General features: G+C 51.0%; 2 protein-coding genes across 4 annotated transcripts in view; one reads left to right on the forward strand and one right to left on the reverse strand.

Annotated features, from left to right (window-relative positions):
- The window catches only part of SLC46A1 (solute carrier family 46 member 1), an 11,582-nt gene extending 5,683 nt beyond the window's left edge, over nt 1–5,899 (forward strand). For all 3 annotated transcript variants that reach the window (XM_016932193.4, XM_016932194.4, XM_016932195.4), the window contains one exon: nt 831–5,899. In XM_016932193.4, coding sequence (XP_016787682.1) covers nt 831–888 — 58 coding nt within the window. In that variant the 3' untranslated portion in view covers nt 889–5,899. The remainder of the gene's footprint in view (nt 1–830) is intronic.
- SARM1 (sterile alpha and TIR motif containing 1) overlaps nt 2,378–19,732 on the reverse strand; it is a 27,130-nt gene continuing 9,775 nt past the window's right edge. Inside the window, exons 2-9 of the mRNA XM_003315537.7 lie at nt 18,757–19,375; nt 16,009–16,221; nt 15,648–15,739; nt 15,303–15,538; nt 12,291–12,393; nt 12,028–12,217; nt 4,516–4,637; nt 2,378–4,385 (exon numbers count right to left, since the gene is read on the reverse strand). Of these exons, the coding sequence (XP_003315585.1) occupies nt 4,256–4,385; nt 4,516–4,637; nt 12,028–12,217; nt 12,291–12,393; nt 15,303–15,538; nt 15,648–15,739; nt 16,009–16,221; nt 18,757–19,375 (1,705 nt within the window). The 3' untranslated portion in view covers nt 2,378–4,255. The remainder of the gene's footprint in view (nt 4,386–4,515; nt 4,638–12,027; nt 12,218–12,290; nt 12,394–15,302; nt 15,539–15,647; nt 15,740–16,008; nt 16,222–18,756; nt 19,376–19,732) is intronic.

Here is a 19,732-nt window from a genome sequence, read left to right on the forward strand (position 1 = left end):
CCAACCAGAAATGGCAGCTTCATTCCTGGAATCCTTACCCTCTGGGTGTCTTGTCCCAGGTTGCCCCTCTCCTTGCAGATGGCTGCCTAATCCTCCAGAAGCCATTTTCCAAGGGCGAGATGGCGAGCTAGGTGGAGGAAGGATCAGGCTAACATTGCTGCTTGGCAAGGCTGTGTTCTCTCTCCCAGTTCCCCTATTTCCCTCCATTCCCATTTTATAGATGGAACTATGGCAGCAGAACTGTGTTAAAGGGAAGGCCAGGAAGCTTTGTCAGCTAGTTGTGGCTGGGCCACAGGCTAGCTTGACCCGCTGACTTTTTCCTGTATGATATTAAGAATTATATTTCATGGCCGGGCGTGGAGGCTCCTGCCTGTAATCCCGATCCTATGGGAGGCTGAGGCAGGAGGACCACTTGAGCCCGGGAATTCAAGATCAGCCTGGGCAACATAGCAAGACCTTGTCTGTATAAAAAATTTTAAAAATCACCCAGGCATGGTGGTATGCACCGGTAGTCGCAGCTACTAAGGAGGCTGAGGCAGGAGGATCACTTGAGCCCAGGAGTTCAAGGGTACAGTGAGCTATGATTATGTCACTGCCCTCCAGCCTGGACAACAGAGCAAGACCCTGTCTCTTAAAAAAAAAAAAAGTTATTTTCCAGAGCCATGTCCCTGGATATTGTCCTCCAGCTCTCAGCTTCTCAGCTTGGGGAAGGAGGAGGTTCAGGAGAGCTACCTGGACCAGCCCACCCCAGTAAATCCTGTGTCACTTCTCCAGACAGGCCTTGAGGGTTCCCCACATGAAATCCAAACTCTCTCTCTGGTCTCTCACAGGATGCTGGAAAAGGCTGATCCTCACCCTGAGTTCCAGCAGTTTCCCCAGAGCCCCTGATCTGCCTGGACCAGAAGACAGAGGGCAAGAGGAGCAAAGTGAACACCAAGCAACTGGAGGTCTGCAGCTGGAAGCCCAGCCCACAGCAGGACAAGCAACTCTTGTCTAAGGGCAGTGCTCTCTTTGGACGAGGTAGTCAAGAGAGACCAAGGCACCACCCCATCCACAGCTGACCCAGCCTCTGTCTAGGATCTAGAATCATAACCCACACAGGCCCACTGCAGGACAGGTGGCAGAGGAGCTATTTGGGACAGGAGTCAGTTCTCCCTTTCTGCCATCCATCACTTATAACCCCACAGGCCAGAGGAGAGGTCCTGAGAGAGGTGACACTTCAGGGACCAGAGGCAGCACGAGGGCTGGCATCTCTCCTTCCAGCCCAAACTGCACAGCCCCAACCAGGTTCCCAACACGTGTAGCAGTCATCAGCCATTCCTTAACAATGAATGTGGTACCTGGTTAGTGCCAGCCTTGGGAAGGAGGGAGGGAGGTAAGAGGGGCTTGGTGATCTCTGGAGGAAGAGTGTTGCCTTTGCTGTGGTTGGGGAATCGATCCTTGGCTATGGCCTACCCACTCCCCGGGCTGAAGAGTGCCAATCATTATAAATCAGCTTCAGCAAACTGAAACAAACCTTCTGGTGCCTTGGGCTTTGGGGCCCTCTGTTTTCCTGCTCCCAGTCTGCCTGCCATACGTTAGACAACAGAAGCTGCTGGGCTGGGCAGGAGCCCTGAGCTGCCTGGTGGATTGGTACCAAGTGGGGCCAGCCAGGGCTTCTACTGACTCGCTGTGCAACCTTGAGCAAGCCCCACTAGGAACGGCTAGATCAGCAATGCCCCAAATTGTTGAATCGTGGTGATCACATTTGGATGGACAAGTTAGGAAACTTAGCTGATTCTCTGAGATACTTCCCACTTCCTCATACATTCTACAATGAGATGCCTCTCTTCATGGGCCTGGGGAAAGGATGAATGAGTGTGGCTGGACTTTTGACCTTTAATGTCCCTGAGCAGTTCTTGGCCCTTGGGGAGAAGTGGGGGGAGGATCTGGCTGACTCAGCCCCAACCGAGGGGTAGCAGCTGCAGCCCAGCCAAGCAGAACACCCTGGCCCTACAGACCTGTGTCTGAGCAGGCTTTGGAGGAAAGGCCACTTCTGAGTCCTGTCTCAGGAGAAGCCAGGCCTAGGTGCTTGACCTGGTGATCTGAGCTGTGTTTGTCCTAGTATGGGTGGCAGTCACCTCTGAACACACTGGCCTTGGCTTAGAGGAGGCTTGTGACTTCAGCTGTTCCAGCTGGGGCTGGATGCTGGACTCTGATTCCCCCAGAGAGACAGAAGATCGGGCAGAGGTCAACCAGAAGGCCACACAGGGCAGTGGACAACAGTGGAGGGTATACCAAATAGAAATAAAACGCAGGAAACCTCTCTGAATACTGCCCATGGGGACCTCAGGAGGGAGTGGGACTGATTGGAGACAAAGAGCCAGAAATCATCCCCTGGAGATACTCAGACACTGTATTGTTATTGACGCTGTCCTGTGAGGGCAGTGTCCAGGCTGCCCTGCTTGTCATATCCATGCCCTGGCTCTGGCCCCGGTGAGCACTTGTGCTGCATGAGGAAAGGAGGATCAGGTGGGGTCAAAACCAAAGCATCGAGGCTGGCACTGGCCAAGACAGACTCTGGCAGGGAGGGGAGTGGAAGGAAGGAGCCCCAAACCTGGAGTGAGACCTTTGACTTTCTGATGATGTGGCCAAGAACTAGGAGTCACCTGGCCAGCACAGCCAAGAGTGGGGCTGGGGGCGCAGCCAGCTTTAAGGTGTCAACACCTGGCCCTTGCGGGGAAAGAGCCTTCAGCAGCCCCCACGGCCTGAAGCCTGGGTTTATTGGAGGGTGCTTTCTTACCCTCTGAACCCAGTGGAGGAGGGGGCAATGGGATATTCCTGCTCTGTATGGCCTCTGGGTCAGCTTTTTGTTGCAAAATCCTATCCCCCGCTGCTAGATTCTTTGAAGCAAGGGAGAAGCAATAGCCCAGCCTCAGAATGATTCTCAGGAAAGCAATTCCACTGCCAGTGGACAGGGTGCCAGGAGGCCTAGGTCTGGATCTGGGGCTGCCATTAATGACAGGAAACTGGGCTTATCCTCAACCTTTCTGAGCCTCAGTGTCATTATCTGTAAAATGGGGATGATAATACCAGGTAGAGTTGCTCTGATGACTGGAGACCATGGAGCGGAGTGTTTGGGAAATGGCAAAGATTTGTGAGGGCTTCGTGCTTTAGAGATTTGCTACCCTTAACCACCAGCATCAGCTCACCTGGGAATCTGTAAGAAATGCAGAGTCCTAGGCCCCACCCCAGATCTCCTGATTTTAACAACATTCCCAGGTGACTTGGATGCATGTTAAAGTTGGAGAAGCTGCCCTAAGTGACAACCCTTTGCCTTCTCAGGACTTTGCCTCTTTCCACAGAGCTGCAGGTTCTGTCTAGGCTGCTTTTACTGCCATGGGGGCTGCCTGGTCCCTGAGCAAGCAGTGGGTAGCCCTGGATGGCTGAGGGGCTGGGGAAGCCAGCTGGGCCAGACCAGGAAGGAGCCTGAGGCACAGCACCAAGGTATGGGGTAGGGTGGGCTTTGAGGCACGGCCTCCCCATGCCCAGACCCAGGCCCAAACAGAAGGCTCCTGTGCACCAGCAAGTGCAGCAAAGCTGGCTGCAGTGACAAGGAAGTCAGAGGGAGGGCTGGTTTGCCTCAACCCTCGCCCTGGATGTGGCAAAAGATACCACACCGAAGGAAGCTGTAGGGGATCTGGGACTTAGTCAGGCTAGCTAAGGGCACTGAGTGATTACAGGGCAAGGCCACAGAGCGGCAGGAAGTTGTAAGTGCAGGGGCCAGGCACAGTCTGAGTGGAGAGCCATGATGGCACTCATCCCTGGCTGGCTCCTGGGCCCAGGCCCTTGCTCAGAATACAGTGCCCAGGCCCGCCTGGGCATTGCCTTAATTCCTGTCTGAGGCTGCCTTCCTTCATCCTCCTCAAGCTGACTGCTATCAGCAGGAGAAGGGAATGCAGAACCACCCCCACCCCAACTCCAGTGTCTCCAGAACTGAGCAGGGACCCTCCCCATGATGGAGACAGACAACCCAATGGCAGGGCCTGGGGCAGTTCTAACCTCCCGCGCCCAAGCCTGACTTCCCTTCCCTCTCCAGATACTGAGGAAAGTGGGTTGGAGGTGGGCCACGAGGGTGGGAGACAGGGAGAGGGAGAGCCATTTCCTAAGAAGAGCCCAGGTTGTCTCAGCCCAGGGAGACTGGTTTCAGGAGCTGTTCCTTCAGAAAGGACGATGGAAATGGAAGTCACGGCAGGGCTGGGGAACTGGGGACTGGTTAGGTTGGACCCATGGGTGCAGCACCCTCCAAACTGGTGTCAGAGCCTGCAGATGAGTCCCGGGAGGAGCGGCCCTGCAGGAAGCGGATGATCTTCTCAATGGTGGCCTCCTGGTATTCGTGGGACCACCTGTGGGCACAGAAGCCAATGTGGTTCAGACAGCTGGGCAGAGGGAGCTGCTAGTCAGCTGTTTGCCCACACTCTGCCTGTCATGGTGATTTGTACCCCACCCCCCTGGTCCCAGGGCCCTGGGGCTCACTTGATACCGTTGAAAGTAAGCACAGCCTGCATGTCCTCAGGCAGGACCTGGGGCTCAGGCCACTCGAAGCCATCAATGATGGGCACAATGTTCTTGCCGCAGCTTAAAGCAGTCACAATCTCCTGGAGAAAGAAAGGAAAGGAGGAAGATACCCCTGTACCCATCTAGGGACCCTTGTAGCCAGGCAGGTGCTGGGAGGGCCACTGGCCCGAGTCTGGGCCCAGGGCAGGACACCAGTCTTGATGTCCACCTTGATGTCTACCTTAACCCTTGTAGTATAATAAAAAATAAATATTTTTCCTTTGCCCAGAGTTCCTGGCACAGAGCTGCTAAAACCCTTGGACTCTCTTGAGTGATGAGTGTCTTTGTATGCTAAAGAGATGATTCCCCACTGGGGGCCTGGGGGGTGCTATGGGGGTAGCCTAGATAGTTTCAGGAAGAGGGCTGGTCACCAGGGAGACCAGGGCATGATTAGAGGATTGGAACTTTCAGCCCCACCTCCCAGCCTCCAGAGAGGTGCTGGAGATTGAGTTCAATCATCAATGGCCAATGATTTAATCAATCATGCCTACATAATGGAACCTCCATAAAAACCCCTAAACAAGGGGTTTTGAAGAGCCTCCAGGTTGATAAACAGGTGTAGGTGCTGGGAAGGTGGTAGAAGGCATGGCATCCACACCTCCACCCTCCATACGTAGAGATCCTATGTATCTCTTCCATTTGGCTATTCTTGAGCTGTGTCCTTTATAACTGTGAAATTAAATAATTCAGCTGGGCATGGTGGGTCACGCCTGTAATCCCAACACTTTGGGAGGCTGAGGCAGGAGGATCACTTGAGCCCAGGATTTTGAGATTAATAATATTATTTATTATTATTATTCAAGCTTTGTTAAATCAAACCTAAAGCTCTTGGAACTTTAAGTTATTCTGAGCCTTGACAGGAATTGGTCTCTGCAGCCTGAGTCATGGGGCATGCAGCTGCAACTTCCACCTATTTTTTTTTTTTTTCTGTAATTACTTAAGAAGACCAAATGGCACCAGAGATAAGACTCCCTTAGATCCCCACTCAGATCACCACCCTTTCTCAGGGGGTAATAAAGTCATCTTCCTTGGAATGTAGCAATCTATAACCAATCAAAGCACTGTAACATATGCACTGGTCTTGTATGGAAAATGTTGTAATCCTGCTAAAATTCCTCTCTCTTTGCCTGTGGAAGTGAAACCTTAACTTCTCCAGTTTGGAATGCTCACCCCATTCCTTTGGAGTCAATGCTTACTGGGTGGCTATTCTCAAACTTTGCACTCAAAGAAACTCTATACTTAGTCTTATTTTCTGAATCTCATTATTTAAGGTTGACATAATAAACAACTAATAGTAAGTAAAGTGCTTTCCTGAGTTCTGTGAGTCATTCTGGCAAATTGAACCTCGGGGTGTCATGGGCACCCCCGAATTTGTAGCCAAATCAAACAGAAATGTGGCAGCCTGGGGACCTGGGCCTCGTGACTGACATTTCAGAATTGAATTGAATTGTGGGATACCCAGTTGGTGTTGGCAAGCTGGAGAATTAATGGTTAGTGTGGGAAAAACCCCAAACAATTTGGTGTCAGAAGAAAAACATCACACTCCTGAGTACAGGTTGATCCATCATGCGCCCTGCCAATTGTACTCCTTACTTATTTCTCAAATCCACTATTTTTCCCTGCCTCCACCCCACTACCACCCTCTTCCAATCCCCATTATCTTTAAGCCCCCACCAGGTCTTTCCTCATCCACCCTTGTCTTCTCTAATTCACTCTCCACATTGCCCTTTCATGTAGCTAATATTTGCAAAATGCACATCTGACAAATTAGGTCCTGTCACCCCCTACTTAAAATTCTTCAAGACTTTGCATGGTCTTAGAATAAAGTCCAAACTCCTTCATGTGGCCTGTGAGACCCTATGTGGTTGGCCACAGTCCACTTCTCAAACTCTACCCCTGCCCTGTCCTCCCAGACACACAAAATAAGCTTCCTTGTCCTTCCCCCTTGATAATGCCCATTCATTTTTCTGATCTGAGCTCAATCAACTCTTACACAGGGCAGTTGTCTCCCACTGCCCTGACCAAGTCAGTTCCCCTATTATAGGCTCTGCAGAACATATTATAGTTGCAAATTTTAATTAATTAATGGGTAAATTACTCAGTATTTGTCTTCTCTGCCAGACATGAGGAGGGATCATATCTATTTTTCACTGACCTTATATCTCAGCATCTTTCACAAAGCCCTTATAGTTAGCCCTTGCTAAATATTTAATGGATGGATGAATGAATGAATGAGAAAACATAGCACAGCAGTTAAGGCTGCACTCTGGAATCATCAAATCGGGGTTCGCATTGAGTCTCTGACACAGGCTCTACGACCTGAGGCAAAAATAATAGGTTCTCAAAGTCTCTGTTTTCTCTTTTCTTTCTTTCTTTTTTTTTTTTGGCGGGGGGCAGGGGAACAGGATCTCACTTTTGCCCAGGCTGGAGGGCAGTGGCACCATCAAGGCTCACTGCAGCCTCAACCTCCTGGGCTCAAGCCATCCTCCCACCTCAGCCTCCCAAGTAGCTGGGACCACAGGTGTGTGCCACCATGTCCGGCTAATTTTTTGTATTTTTTAGTAGAGATGGGGTTTCACCATGTTGCCCAGGCTGGTCTCAAACTCCTGGCCTCAAGTGATCCTCCCACCTTAGCATCCCAAAGTGTTGGGATCACAGGCCTGCACTACCACACTCGTTCCTCTGTTTTCTAATATATAAAGCAGGATTAATGATAGTCCCTGTCTTCAGGATTGTTCCGTGGAATAAGCGCAACATTCCACGGCAAGTAATTAGAACAGTGCTTTGCATGCAGTGTATGCTTAATACGTAATAGGTGTTATTATTTCCTCTTCTGTAAAGTGGGGATAATAAAACCTACCTCAAAGCGTTGTTCTGAGGAATTATTTGCTAGTAATCGGGTTCCATTAAGTGCTTATTGAATGTTTTTCTTCCTCTTGAGAGGGAACCAAAGGGATTTTACTTTTTTGAGTGCAGTTCACTTGTGGTTTTCCGTATTGATTACCCACTAATGTGGCTTCAGGGAAAGGAGTTTTAAAACCAGAGGCAATTAAGCACCAGAAACAACCAAAGAGGGATGACGGAGCCTCTGGGGCCGGTCCAAGACAAAGGCTCCTCCCACCTCTTTGCCATCTGCTGGGACGACAAGGGGTGCCAAGCATTCTTGGGAAGTGGAGCCTTCCTGGGGAAAGAACATGCGTAACTTCGTCCTTGACTGGCTTCCTGGGGAGCCGCTGCATTTTACAGATGGAGAGAAAAAAGCCCAGAGAGGAAGGGATTTCCTCCTAAGCCACACACACGCCCAGCCCACGAGGGGCCGGTCCTCTGACTCAAGCCTCGAGAGTCCAAGTCCAGGCTGTTTCAGCCAAGCCCTGCTGCCTTTCTGCTGAGCATTGGAATGAATCCTGAGCCTGCAGCAATTTATTTGGAAATTTTTAGACATTTGTTTCATCCAGAATTATACAAAACCAAAGACAGTACAAATTATTCATCGCACAGATTCAGAGGCTGGCCAAGAAAGGGATAATGGCGGCCGTGTGTGGTGGCTCATGCCTGTAATCCCAGCGCTTTGGGAGGCCAAGGCGGGCGGATCACGAGGTCAGGAGATCGAGACCATCTTGGCCAAGATGGTGAAACCCCGTCTCTACTAAAAAATATATATATAAATTAGCTGGATATGGTGGCGTGTGCCTGTAGTCCCAGCTACTCAGGAGGCTGAGGCAGGGGAATCACTTGAACCCGGGAGGCGGAGGTTGCAGTGAGCCGACCAAGATCTCGCCACTGCACTCCCACCTGGTGATAGAGCAAGACTGTGCCTCAAATAAATAAATAAATAAATAAATAAATAAATAAAAGAAAGGGATAATGGTTTGTTCAGGATCACCTAGCTGGTTGAGAACGAAAACAATTAGAGTCAAGTCCTCTGGCTGGGCACGGTGGCTCATGCCTCTAATCCCAGAACTTTGGGGAGCTGAGGCAGGCACTGAACTCCAGGCTTGAGCTCAGGAGTTCGAGACCAGCCTGGGTGACATAGCGAAACCCTATCTCTACTGGAAAAAAAAAAAAAAAAAAAAAAGGAGTCAAGTCCTCTAACCTGGTAAATCTACTAGATATGTATGGCTCTCCCAGGCATGGCATCTCAGCTTCATCAGTATCACTTGTCTGCTTAATCATTGATTCAATTGTTCTATAAACTCCTCTACAGCCTCAGCCTCTCTCTCTCTCTCTCTCTCTTTTTTTTTTTTTTTGGTGTAATTGCATAGAGCCTCCTTTGTACCATGCATGGTTTTAGGCACCAGGGACACAGATGAATGAGGCAAGGTCTGAAGTCTCATGGAGCTCACAGACACTCTTGTTTCTCTCAAAAGGCTGCCTGCCACATGCTCTGGGTTATCAGCCATGTTCTTCCTGGATGCTCAACTGCCCCAGTGCCCCTCCCCAAACCAGGCCTAGTACTCAGCCCCTCCTACATGGCCTCTGGGGCTTGACTCCACACTCCATGTGGACTGCATTCCAGTGTCAGAGCCTTCATCCTGGCATCTTAACCCACTGCCCTGGCATCTTCTCCTTCATGGGCTCCTTGATTTCCAGTGCTTTAAGCACAGGTCTTCTCCTGCCTTTAGACACTCCTTTACCTGGTTTCCATAGTTCTTATCCAGCCAGTGGTGTGCTGGTAACTTTATAATAACTAGCTATTAATGGGGGAAGAAAACCCAACCAGCCAATCAACCAAACAAACAAAACTTTGATTTGTAGTGGTTGCCAATTTCCTTGGTGTAAATACTCCCACCATGGCTGATGTCAAGCTACCAACATGACATCACTGGATGTGGAGTTGTGAAGAGATACAATCATCTCTGGTGTCAACCGAATCCAGCCCTACCCCATCACCTCCCCTCACACCCCCTCAGAGCTGTGCCATAGAATGCAGTGTGGATCTTGGGAAAGTGATGAGCTTTGGAGTCAGATAGATGGAATTTGAAGCCTAGCTTTTCTGATTTCTACACTAGTAGTGCAGCCAGGGGAACATTATTCTACTTTTCTGAGCCTCAGTTTCTTCATCTGTGATATGGAGAAAGCAGTACCAAGATGTATGTGGGCTTTCAGCACTGTTCTCCTCCCTACCTTTATTCCTTTGCTCATGCTGTTACCCTGGCCTGGGATGCCTTCTCTTCCACTTACCCAGATTCTTAAGATTCTTCTCAAGACCTGCTTCCTCCATGAAGTCTTCCCTGATTATTCCAGTCCTCTGAGGACTAAACTCTGATTTTTTTTTTTAATCTTGCCCAAATTCCTACCTAAGGAGCCTAGGGAGTCATGCCCTACAAACCATAAAGTCTTATCGGAGGAGGTTTTAATTTTAACCCTATATAGTGTGGTCTGCTTTCTAACCTGACTCTAGCATAACATCACATAATAAGGGAGGAAATAAAAATATTTTAACCCCAAATATATTTCCCTGCCATATCTTGAAATTGCTCCACAAGTTTGTCTCTTGTGGGAAAAGGCCACATTCTATAGAGAATCCCCTTCCCCCCATTTTTTTCTTTTTCTTTCCAGACTCAGGAGATAATCAACAAAGAGCCAGGCACCCTTTTAAGTCTGATAAGAAACATTTTATAACCTACTCCCTCTGAAGTCTGCCCTGAGAACTTCCTGTGCACAATAAAACTTGGTCTCCACAACCCTTTATCTTAACCTAAACATTTCCTTTCTATTGATCCCAGGTCTTCAGATAAACTCAACTAATTATCAACTGGAAAAATTTAAAATTTACCTGTAGCCTGGAAGCCCCTGCTTTGAGCTGTCCTGCCTTTCTGAACCAAACCAATGTACATCTTAAATGTATTGTTTGATGTCTCATGTCTCCCAAAAATGTATAAAACCAAACTGTGCCCTGATCACCTTGGGCACGTGTTCTCAGGGTCTCCTGAGGGCTGTGTCACAGGCCATGGTCGCTCATAGAGTCTGACTCTTTTCGTTGACACCTTGATGCTCTCTCCCTTCTCCAAACCCCTGTGGCAAGCAAGAGGTTTGCTTACCTGGCTCAGCATTTACACCAACTTGTATGCGATCTAGTCATTTTGAGACAGGGTCCCACTCTGTTGCCCAAGCTGGAGTGCAGTGGTGTGATCTCCGCCTTCTGGGCCCAAGCGATTCCCCTGCCTCAGTCTCCTGAGTAGCTGGGATTACAGGTGTGCGCCACCATGCCTGGCTAATTTTTGTATTTTTTTAGTAGAGACAAGGTTTCACCATGTTGCCCAGGCTGGTCTCGAACTCCTGACCTCAAGTGATCCTCCTGCCTCAGCCTCCCAAAGTGCTGGGATTACAGGTGTGAACCACTGTGCCCAGCCCCGTGGGCATATTCTTGTCTCTGAGCTGACTGCTTGTCTCATCCTGTCTCTTAGATGACTACTGCATCCCTCAGCCCCAACTCCAATTCCTACTGACCGATTAATGATTAATAACCTGAAGATGCAATATGGAGCTATCCATCAATGCATTCTGTTAGTATTCGATAAGTTCCTACAATGCGTCAGGCACTGAAAATACAATGATGAATTAAACAGATATAGTAGTTATAATAATTATATTAATAATAATAATTGCTACCATTATTGAGCAGTTACTATGTGCCAGCCATTCTGCTAAGCACTTCACAAATTTTGGCTTTTTTAATCCTTATAACAATGTTCTAGGGAGTTAGATACTATTATTATACCCTCTTTCCAGAAATAAATATGAAGCTTATCGGGGTTAAGTAACTTGCCCAAGGCCAGAGCCAGGATTCAAACTCTCAGTTTTGAGCTCTCAACAGCTATTCCATTCTGCCTGTCGCTATGCTCTCCTATCTCTCATGGAATTTATTTTTCAAAGCATTTTTATGTCTCTCTGATCCTCACAACAGTTCTACAAGGTGAGTAGAACAGGTAAGTTACCCCATTTTGCAGATAAGAAAACTGAGGCTCACATCCTGGCTAACACGGTGAAACCCTGTCTCTACTAAAAATACAAAAAAATTAGCCAGGCGTGGTGGCGGGCACCTGTAGTCCCAGCTACTCGGGAGGCTGAGGGAGGAGAATGGTGTGAACCCGGGAGGCGGAGCTTGCAGTGAGCCAAGATCACGCCACTGCACTCCAGCCTGAGTGACAGAGCGAGACTCTACTTCAAAAACAAAAAACAAAAAAAAAAAAAAAAAGAAAAAGAAAAAGAAAACTGAGGCTCAGAGAGCCAAAGCCTAGTCTCTTGTCCCTTGTGGTTTGCTAAAGTCCTATTACAGTCAGAGCTGTGGTTCCTGACTTCCAGCTGGGCCAAGGAGGTGCTTCAGGGCTAAGTGTGCTGGGATGTGCAGACAGGAAGGAATAGAAGACGACCCTATCTTCTGGACCACAGGCCAATGCTGGGACCGCAGAAGCATAGGCGGGCACCTACCTTATGCACCCAATCCTTGCAGTCATGGTCTTGCATGCACTTGTCCAGTGCTCCAGGTGATAGCACCAACACAAAGTTGCGGGCACCCATGACACTCTGGATGAGTTTGTCCTCGAACTTGCCTGCTTCCAGCTTCTCCACATCAATGAAGACACTGAAGCCATGCAGCTGCAGGTGCACCTTCAGGAGACTGCAAGTAAGTCCTGTGTCAGTGCCACAGCCTTGTCCCCACGCCCCATCGCTGCCCGCCCGCCCCTCCTCACCTGGCCAGCTGGGAACCTGAGTTCCGGCGGTAGCTGATGAAGACATCTGGAGTGTCCCCACTGGGTTTGCCACCAGTACAGGGCAGCGGGGAGTGTAGCATTTCTGAAGTGGGCAATAGGCAGCATGGTGAGGGTGGCCCCTCCGCATCACTCACTGTCAGGTATATCATCCCTTGTGGACTTAGTCCCCAGTCCACCAAGCCCTCTCAGCCCAGCCTGGGAAGGGTGGCCTGCCCCAAAAAGGAGAAATGGGGCCTACAGGAGGAAGGTCATGTTATTGTTGGGTTCCTCTTAGGAGGCAGGCACTGTGTTCTAGGGACATTGATATGCATGCACTTCCAGCCCTGACCTCTCTCTGGAACTCCAGACCTGAACAGCCAGCTGCCCAAAATCACTCCAAATTCAACACACCCTAAATCTCCCCCTCATTCCTTCTTCCCTATTTCCTACCAAAGCCAGACACCTGGGTATCAGCCTCAACTCCTGCCTCCCATTTAATTTATTCAGCAAATACTTCCTAAGCGCTTGCTGTGTGCCAGGACTGTCTTCAGTGCTTGAGATTCAGCAGTGAGTAAAACAGACAGCACTCTGCTCCTCTGGAGCCACGCTCAGTGCTAAGCGCCAGGCACCACATTCTGAGGATTCTACCTACTAAACATACTGGACTCCAGCCTCCGGGCCCTTCCCTGGCTCAGGTTTCCAATGCCAGCCTCCTCAATGGCCTCCCCAAACCCAGCTAGAATTGCCCAGTCTAGGCCAGGGGCAGTGACCTACACCTGTAATCCCAGCACTGTTGGGGGCCAAGGTGGGTGGATCACTGGAGGCCAGGAGTTCGAGACCAGCCTGGCCAATATGGTGAAACCCTGTCTTTACAAAAAATTATCCAGGCATGGTGGCACATGTCTGTAATCTAGCTACTTGGGAGGCTGAGGCACGAGAATCACTTGAACCCAGGAGGCAGAGGTTGCAGTGAGCCAAGAATGCACCACCACATTCTAGCCTGGGCGACAGAGTGAGACTCTGACTAAAAAAAAAAAAAAGAAAAGAAAAGAAAAGAAAAGAAAAGAATTGCCCAGTGTAGTCCATTTGCCACAGCTACCAGAACATCTTTCTAAAATGCAAATCTGAGCATGTCATTCCTCCCACATAAAAACTATGCATGGCTCCCTACTCACTATACAAACTATTTTTTGTAAGCTATTTTTGCCCTAGGATTTTCCTGTTGTTTAAAAATGAAATCTTGCGCTGGGTGCGGTGGCCCACGCCCGCAATCTCAACACTTTGGGAGGCTAAGTTGGGAAGATTGCTTGAGGCCAGGAGTTTGAGAACAGCCTGGGCAACATAGTGAAACCCTGTCTCTACAAAAAATACAAAAATTAGCTGGGCGTGGTGTTGCGCACCTGTGGTCCCAGCTACTTGGGAGGTGAGGTGGGAGAATCACTTGAGCCCAGGAGGTTGAGGCTTCAGTGGGTTGTGATTGCGCCACTGCACTCCAGCCTAGGTGACAGAATGAGACCTTGTCTCAAATTAATTAATTAAAATAAAAATGAAATCTTGAAGTTTTAATGGGAGCTGCAATGTAAAAATAATAAAAGCCAACCTGCTTTGGTTGAAGCATAAGAATGCAGCCAAAGCTCAGTCCCTTGTGTCTTGTGGGTGCTTAGTCTGTAATTGCTGAATGAAAGGATAAAATGAAAAGAATTCATCTTCTTATAATATTTAGACATAACCCTCATAGACAACATTTGTTTGTTTATGAAGCAGAAAGACAAGGGCTCAAGTCCCAGTTTTGCCATCTAATGACTTTTATGACTGTGGGAAATGTATTTGAATTCTTTAAATGTTAGTTTCATTATCTTTAAAAGGAACACCCATGATGGAAATATTCTATATCTTTAATGATGATGGTGGGGGTGGGGGTGGGGGGTCACACAGATGTCTTTCAAAACTCCTCAAACTGATACTTTTTTTCTTTTTTGAGATAGGGTCTCACTCCTGCTGCCTAGGCTGGATGGAGTGTAGTGACCTGATCACAGTTCACTGCGGCCTTAACTTCCTGGGCTCAGGTGATCCTCCCACCTCAGCCTCCCAAGTAGCTGGGACTACAGGTATGCGCCACCACACCTAGCTAATTTTTTGTATTTTTTTGTGCTTTTAGTGGAGATGGGCTTTCACCATGTTGCCCAGGTTGGTCTCAAACTCCTGGACTTGAGCGATCCGCCTGCCTTGGCTTCCCAAAGTCCTAGAATTACAAGCATGAGCCACGGTGCCCGGCCCTCAAACTGGACACTTACTCCTCTTTTTATTCTTTCAAGACTTCTTTAAGGTTGATTTTAAAAACTGAACACTCATTGCATAGAATCAATATAAAGACTGATGGGATAATATCTTAAAAACCAAACAGAGTACCTTGTAATTGACAATAAAGATTAGCTAAGTAGTAAATTAGTAAGTAAAAATAAATTAGTAAATAAGGAGGGTGGCTAGAGGCCTAGAATTCACTCTAAACCACCTCTAGACCCAAATTTTGTAAGCTGTTGGCCAATAGGATAACACACATACGCACACCCTTCCCGCCTACACCCCACTGCATGGACTCTCCATAGGCCACTGCCTCTGCCTGGGCTGCCCTTCCTGTTGCCACCCCTCCCCGCCAGTGCACCTCTCAAGACATGGTCAGGCATCCTGTCCTCTCTGAAATCTAGACCTGGGTGGATGGGGTGGGCTGGGCTTCCTCTGTGCTCCCACTGGAGACCTGGGTAGCTTCCTGCCGGGGCCGCTTGCCTGTTTAATACCCTCCTTCCTCCCACCGCCTACCCACCTCAGACTGGGAACTTCTTGAGGTAAAGTGCAACGTATTCATCTTTACATCCTCAGAGCCCAGTGTGACCCACGTTTGTGCTCAATCAATCCACGGTGAGGCTGGAAGGCTCCACCCCGTGTCTCCCCTCACCCTTCCAGGGCCGTGGCTGGGGCTGGGGCTGGGGCGGGGTCCCGGGTGAGCGGGCTGACCTCTGGCCGCCGTGAGGATGCGGGCGCGGTGCACGCCCAGGTGGATGCCGCAGTCTTCCAGCAGCTGCTGCTCAGACACGCGGTGCAGCAGGGAGCGGTCCAGGCCGCAGCTGACCAGGCCGTAGGTGTACTGGCGGAAGCGCGGGTCCAGGCTGCCCAGCCAGTCCGCCAGGTTGCTGCGGTCGCACGTAGAATAGTTGGCGAAGGTCTTGAGCTCCGTGAGCTCCCTAAAGAACCTGCACCCCACGGAGGAGAAGACGCTGAGGTCCAGACTCGGACGGGCTGTGGGCGGAGGGGGGGCTTATTTAGACCTAGCTGGGGTCCGGCGGGCAGGAGGCTCCGTACCTCTTGCGGGTGATGCCCGATTTCATGCCCAGGTCGGTCTGGAGTTCCTCCTCCGTGAGCCGCAGAAGCAGGTCGCCATCCACCTGCTGCTCCTGGGGAAGGAGTCGGGTGTCAGGAAGGGCTTCGCTACTCCGCCCTTGGACCTCGAGCACAAGATGCAAGGGAAGGAACTGGAGATGGCGTGGAGGAGGCGGATGGGACCTAGATCAGAGCCGAGTGACCCCAAGGGTGGCTGCGTACAGGCTCCCCGCCCCCAAAAGCCACCCTGGCGCCGCGGGAGTCCGAGGCGGGGAGGGAACGCAGTCCCTGTGCACAGGGCGCCCGCTCTGACTCGGGGGAGGCGTATCCCACGCGACTCTACCCGGAAGCTCTCGCAGTACTTGGAGAAACCGATCTGCTGCAGCCACGTCTGAACCTCGGCCTCCTTCCAGCTGGGCACGGAGGGCAGGATGGGCCGTGGCACCTCCTCGCCCAGCAGGCGCAGCGCGCGCTTGGCCAGCGCCGACTTAGTGCCATTGGTAGAGTAGGAAACCAGGCGTTTCAGGCTCTGGATGGCGCCGATGTCGCTGAACACCTAGGGAGGGAGTGGGGAGAGGGCTGTAGGTCCCACCAGCTCTCCAGGTGCTCCCACACGTGCCCAGTCCCTCTCCTTGTCTCTTCTCACAACCCAAAGTCCCTCCATCTGCCCTGGCCCCACCTTCAGCCACTAAGTCATGGGGTCCTGCGGATTCCCCCTCCTGAAGTTCTCTCAATTCTTGACCAGGTCCTGACTCGGATGGGTTGGGGGCGGAGGGGCCTATCCCTCCTTTATATCCCTTCTACAGCATCCACCGGCCCTGGAATAAAGTTGAGCTCTCAGCATAGCGCCAGGCAGGGCACAGTGCAGCTGCCCATCACTCCCAGTTCACCTCACCTTCCACTAACTTACACTTCACACACACACGCACATGCACACATTCCAAGGCTTTCACACCTCTGGGTCTTGGCCCACTATGTTTCCAAACCCTTAGTTCTTCCAGTCTGCTCATGGGAATCCTCCCACTCCACGGAAATCCTACTCATCCACCAGAATCCAAATTGATTAGCACCTCCTTCATGCAGCCTGCTTTGATTCCCCCACATCCTGGCCCACACCTCCAATGAGGTCTTATACCACACTCTGAATGCCACTGTCACTGGTTGACGATGCAACTTCCACTGGAGTATAAGCTGAGGACATGTCTTAGTCACTACTGGAAACCTGCATCTGGCACGATGAAGGACACAGAGTGGGACTCGAGATGTCTTTGTTGAACTACACTCACTTGGCCTCGATGGGAAAGGGGTGACAGGCTGGTGATCATGGTTGCGGCCCAGATCCAATCCTTGGGGTCCTCACTCCCTACTTCCTTTAAGACCCTTCTCCCTAAGCAAAATGACCTGCCTTGTACAGCAGGTCCTCCCTGACCCAGCTCTGGAGTGCAGAGGGAAGAATCAGAAGTTCCTAGAACACTGGATGTTGAAAGAGGCCCCAGAGACCCCCCTAACATAGCAGTCTCCTTTTTCTTTTTCTTTTTTGAGATGGAGCCTCACTTTGTAGCCCAGGCTGGAGTGCAGTGGTGCGATTCCAGCTCACTGTAACCTCTGCCTCCCAGGTTCATGTGATTCTTCTGCCTCAGCCTCCCGAGTAGCTGGGATTACAGGCACCTGCCACCATGCCCAGCTAATTTTTGTATTTTTAGTAGGGACAGAGTTTCACCATGTTGTCCAGGCTGGTTTTGAACTCCTGACCTCAAGTGATCCGCCTGCCTCGGCCTCCCAAAGTGCTGGGATTACAGGCATGAACCACCTCACCCAGCCAGCAGTCTCTTTTTGATCTGCAGGGACATACATGATGGGTGACAATCATCTGTAAGACACACTCCTTTGAGCACCCCCAGATGACAGCTGGGGTACAGACAAGGTGGGTCATGGGGTATGTACCACGTCTCTGTGCACCAGCTATCACCAACCTCCAAGCTTCCACAAAAAAATGCAAAGAAGAGAGAGTGACATTGTAGGGAGAATCTTCAACCTGTAACATTTTAAAAACAAAGCCCAGCTGGGCGATGTGGTGCATGCTTGTAGTCCCAGCTACTTGGGAGGCTGAGGCAGAGAGGATCGCTTGGAGCCTGAGAGTTTGATGCCAGCCTAGGCAATATAGTAGAACTCTGTTTCCAAAAAGTACAGTCCACAAACTTGTGGTGCTAAAACTATCCCACATCTAGGGTAAGACCTGCTGCTGTGGTCCAATTTACTGAATTTTCCAGAAGATAAAAATGAGGCCCAGATAGAGGCCTAGAGAGGGGAAGCCAGGTGCTCAAGGTCACACAGCAAGTTAAAGCACTGGGCAAAGGTCACTGGTGGATTAGACCCTGGACATGAGGACCCCTTGGGACTCCGATGGGGGTTATCTGGCTGACACACTGATGTCCTGTCCCAAGCCCCAAGCCTCTGTCTCTAACAGCCATCTTGACTCCAGACTCAAAAGGCTACACTACCCACTGAAGCTCCCCAGCCGGGCATCTCTCAGGCATCTCAAACTCCATATGTCCTGCAGAAGTCACTTTCTTCCCCTTCCCCACTTCCACTTGTCTCTCACCCAGTTCACTTTATTCATTGCCTATGTTCAGGGCCAGGAGTCATCCTCAGCTCCTCTTTCTCCTTCTCCCAGCCACCAAGTGCTAACTCCATCTCTTAAACATCTCTTGAATCTGCTCTCTGCCACTGGCATCGCGGTCTCCCCCTTCCCCCAACGCCCACCCCTGCAAGTCATAGTTTTTTATTGGGTTGCCTTGCCTCCGTCCTCACCCTTGCCAAGCCCCTTTCCACACAGCAGCTAGGATGATCTTTGTAAAACACAGGTGTCCCCTTGCTTAAAAGCTTCTTAGTGTCTTCCTCTTGCCCCCAAAACCAAGTCCAAACTTCGGGTTTTGCCTTCAACGCCAAAATGACTGGCCCGCTCCTCCTTTGTCTTGCTTCATCTAATTCTGATGTGTATTTCAAGACCCGGTTGAATGTGACTTCCTCTGGGAAACCTTCCCAAAGGCTCTCTAACCCCTGATCCACCCAACCCCACATCTGCACCCACCTTGGTCTTGCCTTGCAGGCTCTTGATGGCAGCCTCGGCGCAGAGGTAGAAAGCCCCGATGCACTGCGCCTCCAAGCGGTTAGAGTCGAGCAACGGCACGAGGCGCTGCAGGTCGTCGGGCCCGCGGCCCTGGCTTGTGTCGCTGGCGTCCACCAGACAGCGGGCGAAGCGGCCAGGGTCCAGCGAGGCCACAAGCGGCTCCACGAGCGCCAGCGTGCCCGAGCGCTCCACCTCGCGCTCCACCTCCTTGTTAGTCGCCAACACCGCTACTGCGAGGCAGGCGTGCAGCCGAAGCAGCTCGTCCTCCTTGGAGAAGGCGAGCGGGAAGAGCCACTCGGCTGCGCGCTTCTCTACCATGCGTCGCTGCACCGCCTGGCCCCCGTGCAGCGCGCAGTTGCCCAGCGCCAGCGCGCAGTGGCGCAGCAGCGCGGGGTCCGTGCGGCGGCACCAATACAGCACCGCGTCCAGGCCGCCGGCCGCCACCAGCCTCTGGCATGTCTCCTCCGAATGCTTGAACATGTGCTCCAAGATGCCTGCCACGCTCCGCGCCAGCTCTACGGGTTCGCGTTCCTTCGCCAGGTTCAGGATCACGCCCAGCCCAATGCGCGCCACGCGGTCTCTGCCCAGTGAAAGTGGAAGGGGACAGTGGAATTGCCGCAGCTTGGGGAGCTTGGCTTGCCCGTTTGGGGCCTGGTCACTAACCCTCTCTGGGCTTCACCGGCCTCATATAGGGGAGAGCATTCCCCTCCCTGCTCCCCACCCTCACCTCCTCCCCTGGGAGGACCCCACTTCTCGGATTCTAAGGGCGCTCTATTCTGGCCATAGCCGTTCTCCCCCTCCCTCCTCCCCTTGAGAGGCAGTATGTGTGGTGGCTAAGAGCCTCAGCTCAGGAGCAGATCCCTTGGGTCCTGGTTTCTTCTCAGCCCGTTTTCTAACTGGGATAAAGGAGACCTTTGGGCAGCTTCCTTTATCTCTC

This window comes from Pan troglodytes, chromosome 19 (genome assembly GCF_028858775.2).
Source record: "Pan troglodytes isolate AG18354 chromosome 19, NHGRI_mPanTro3-v2.0_pri, whole genome shotgun sequence".
In the NCBI taxonomy this organism is placed as follows: Eukaryota; Metazoa; Chordata; class Mammalia; order Primates; family Hominidae; genus Pan; species Pan troglodytes.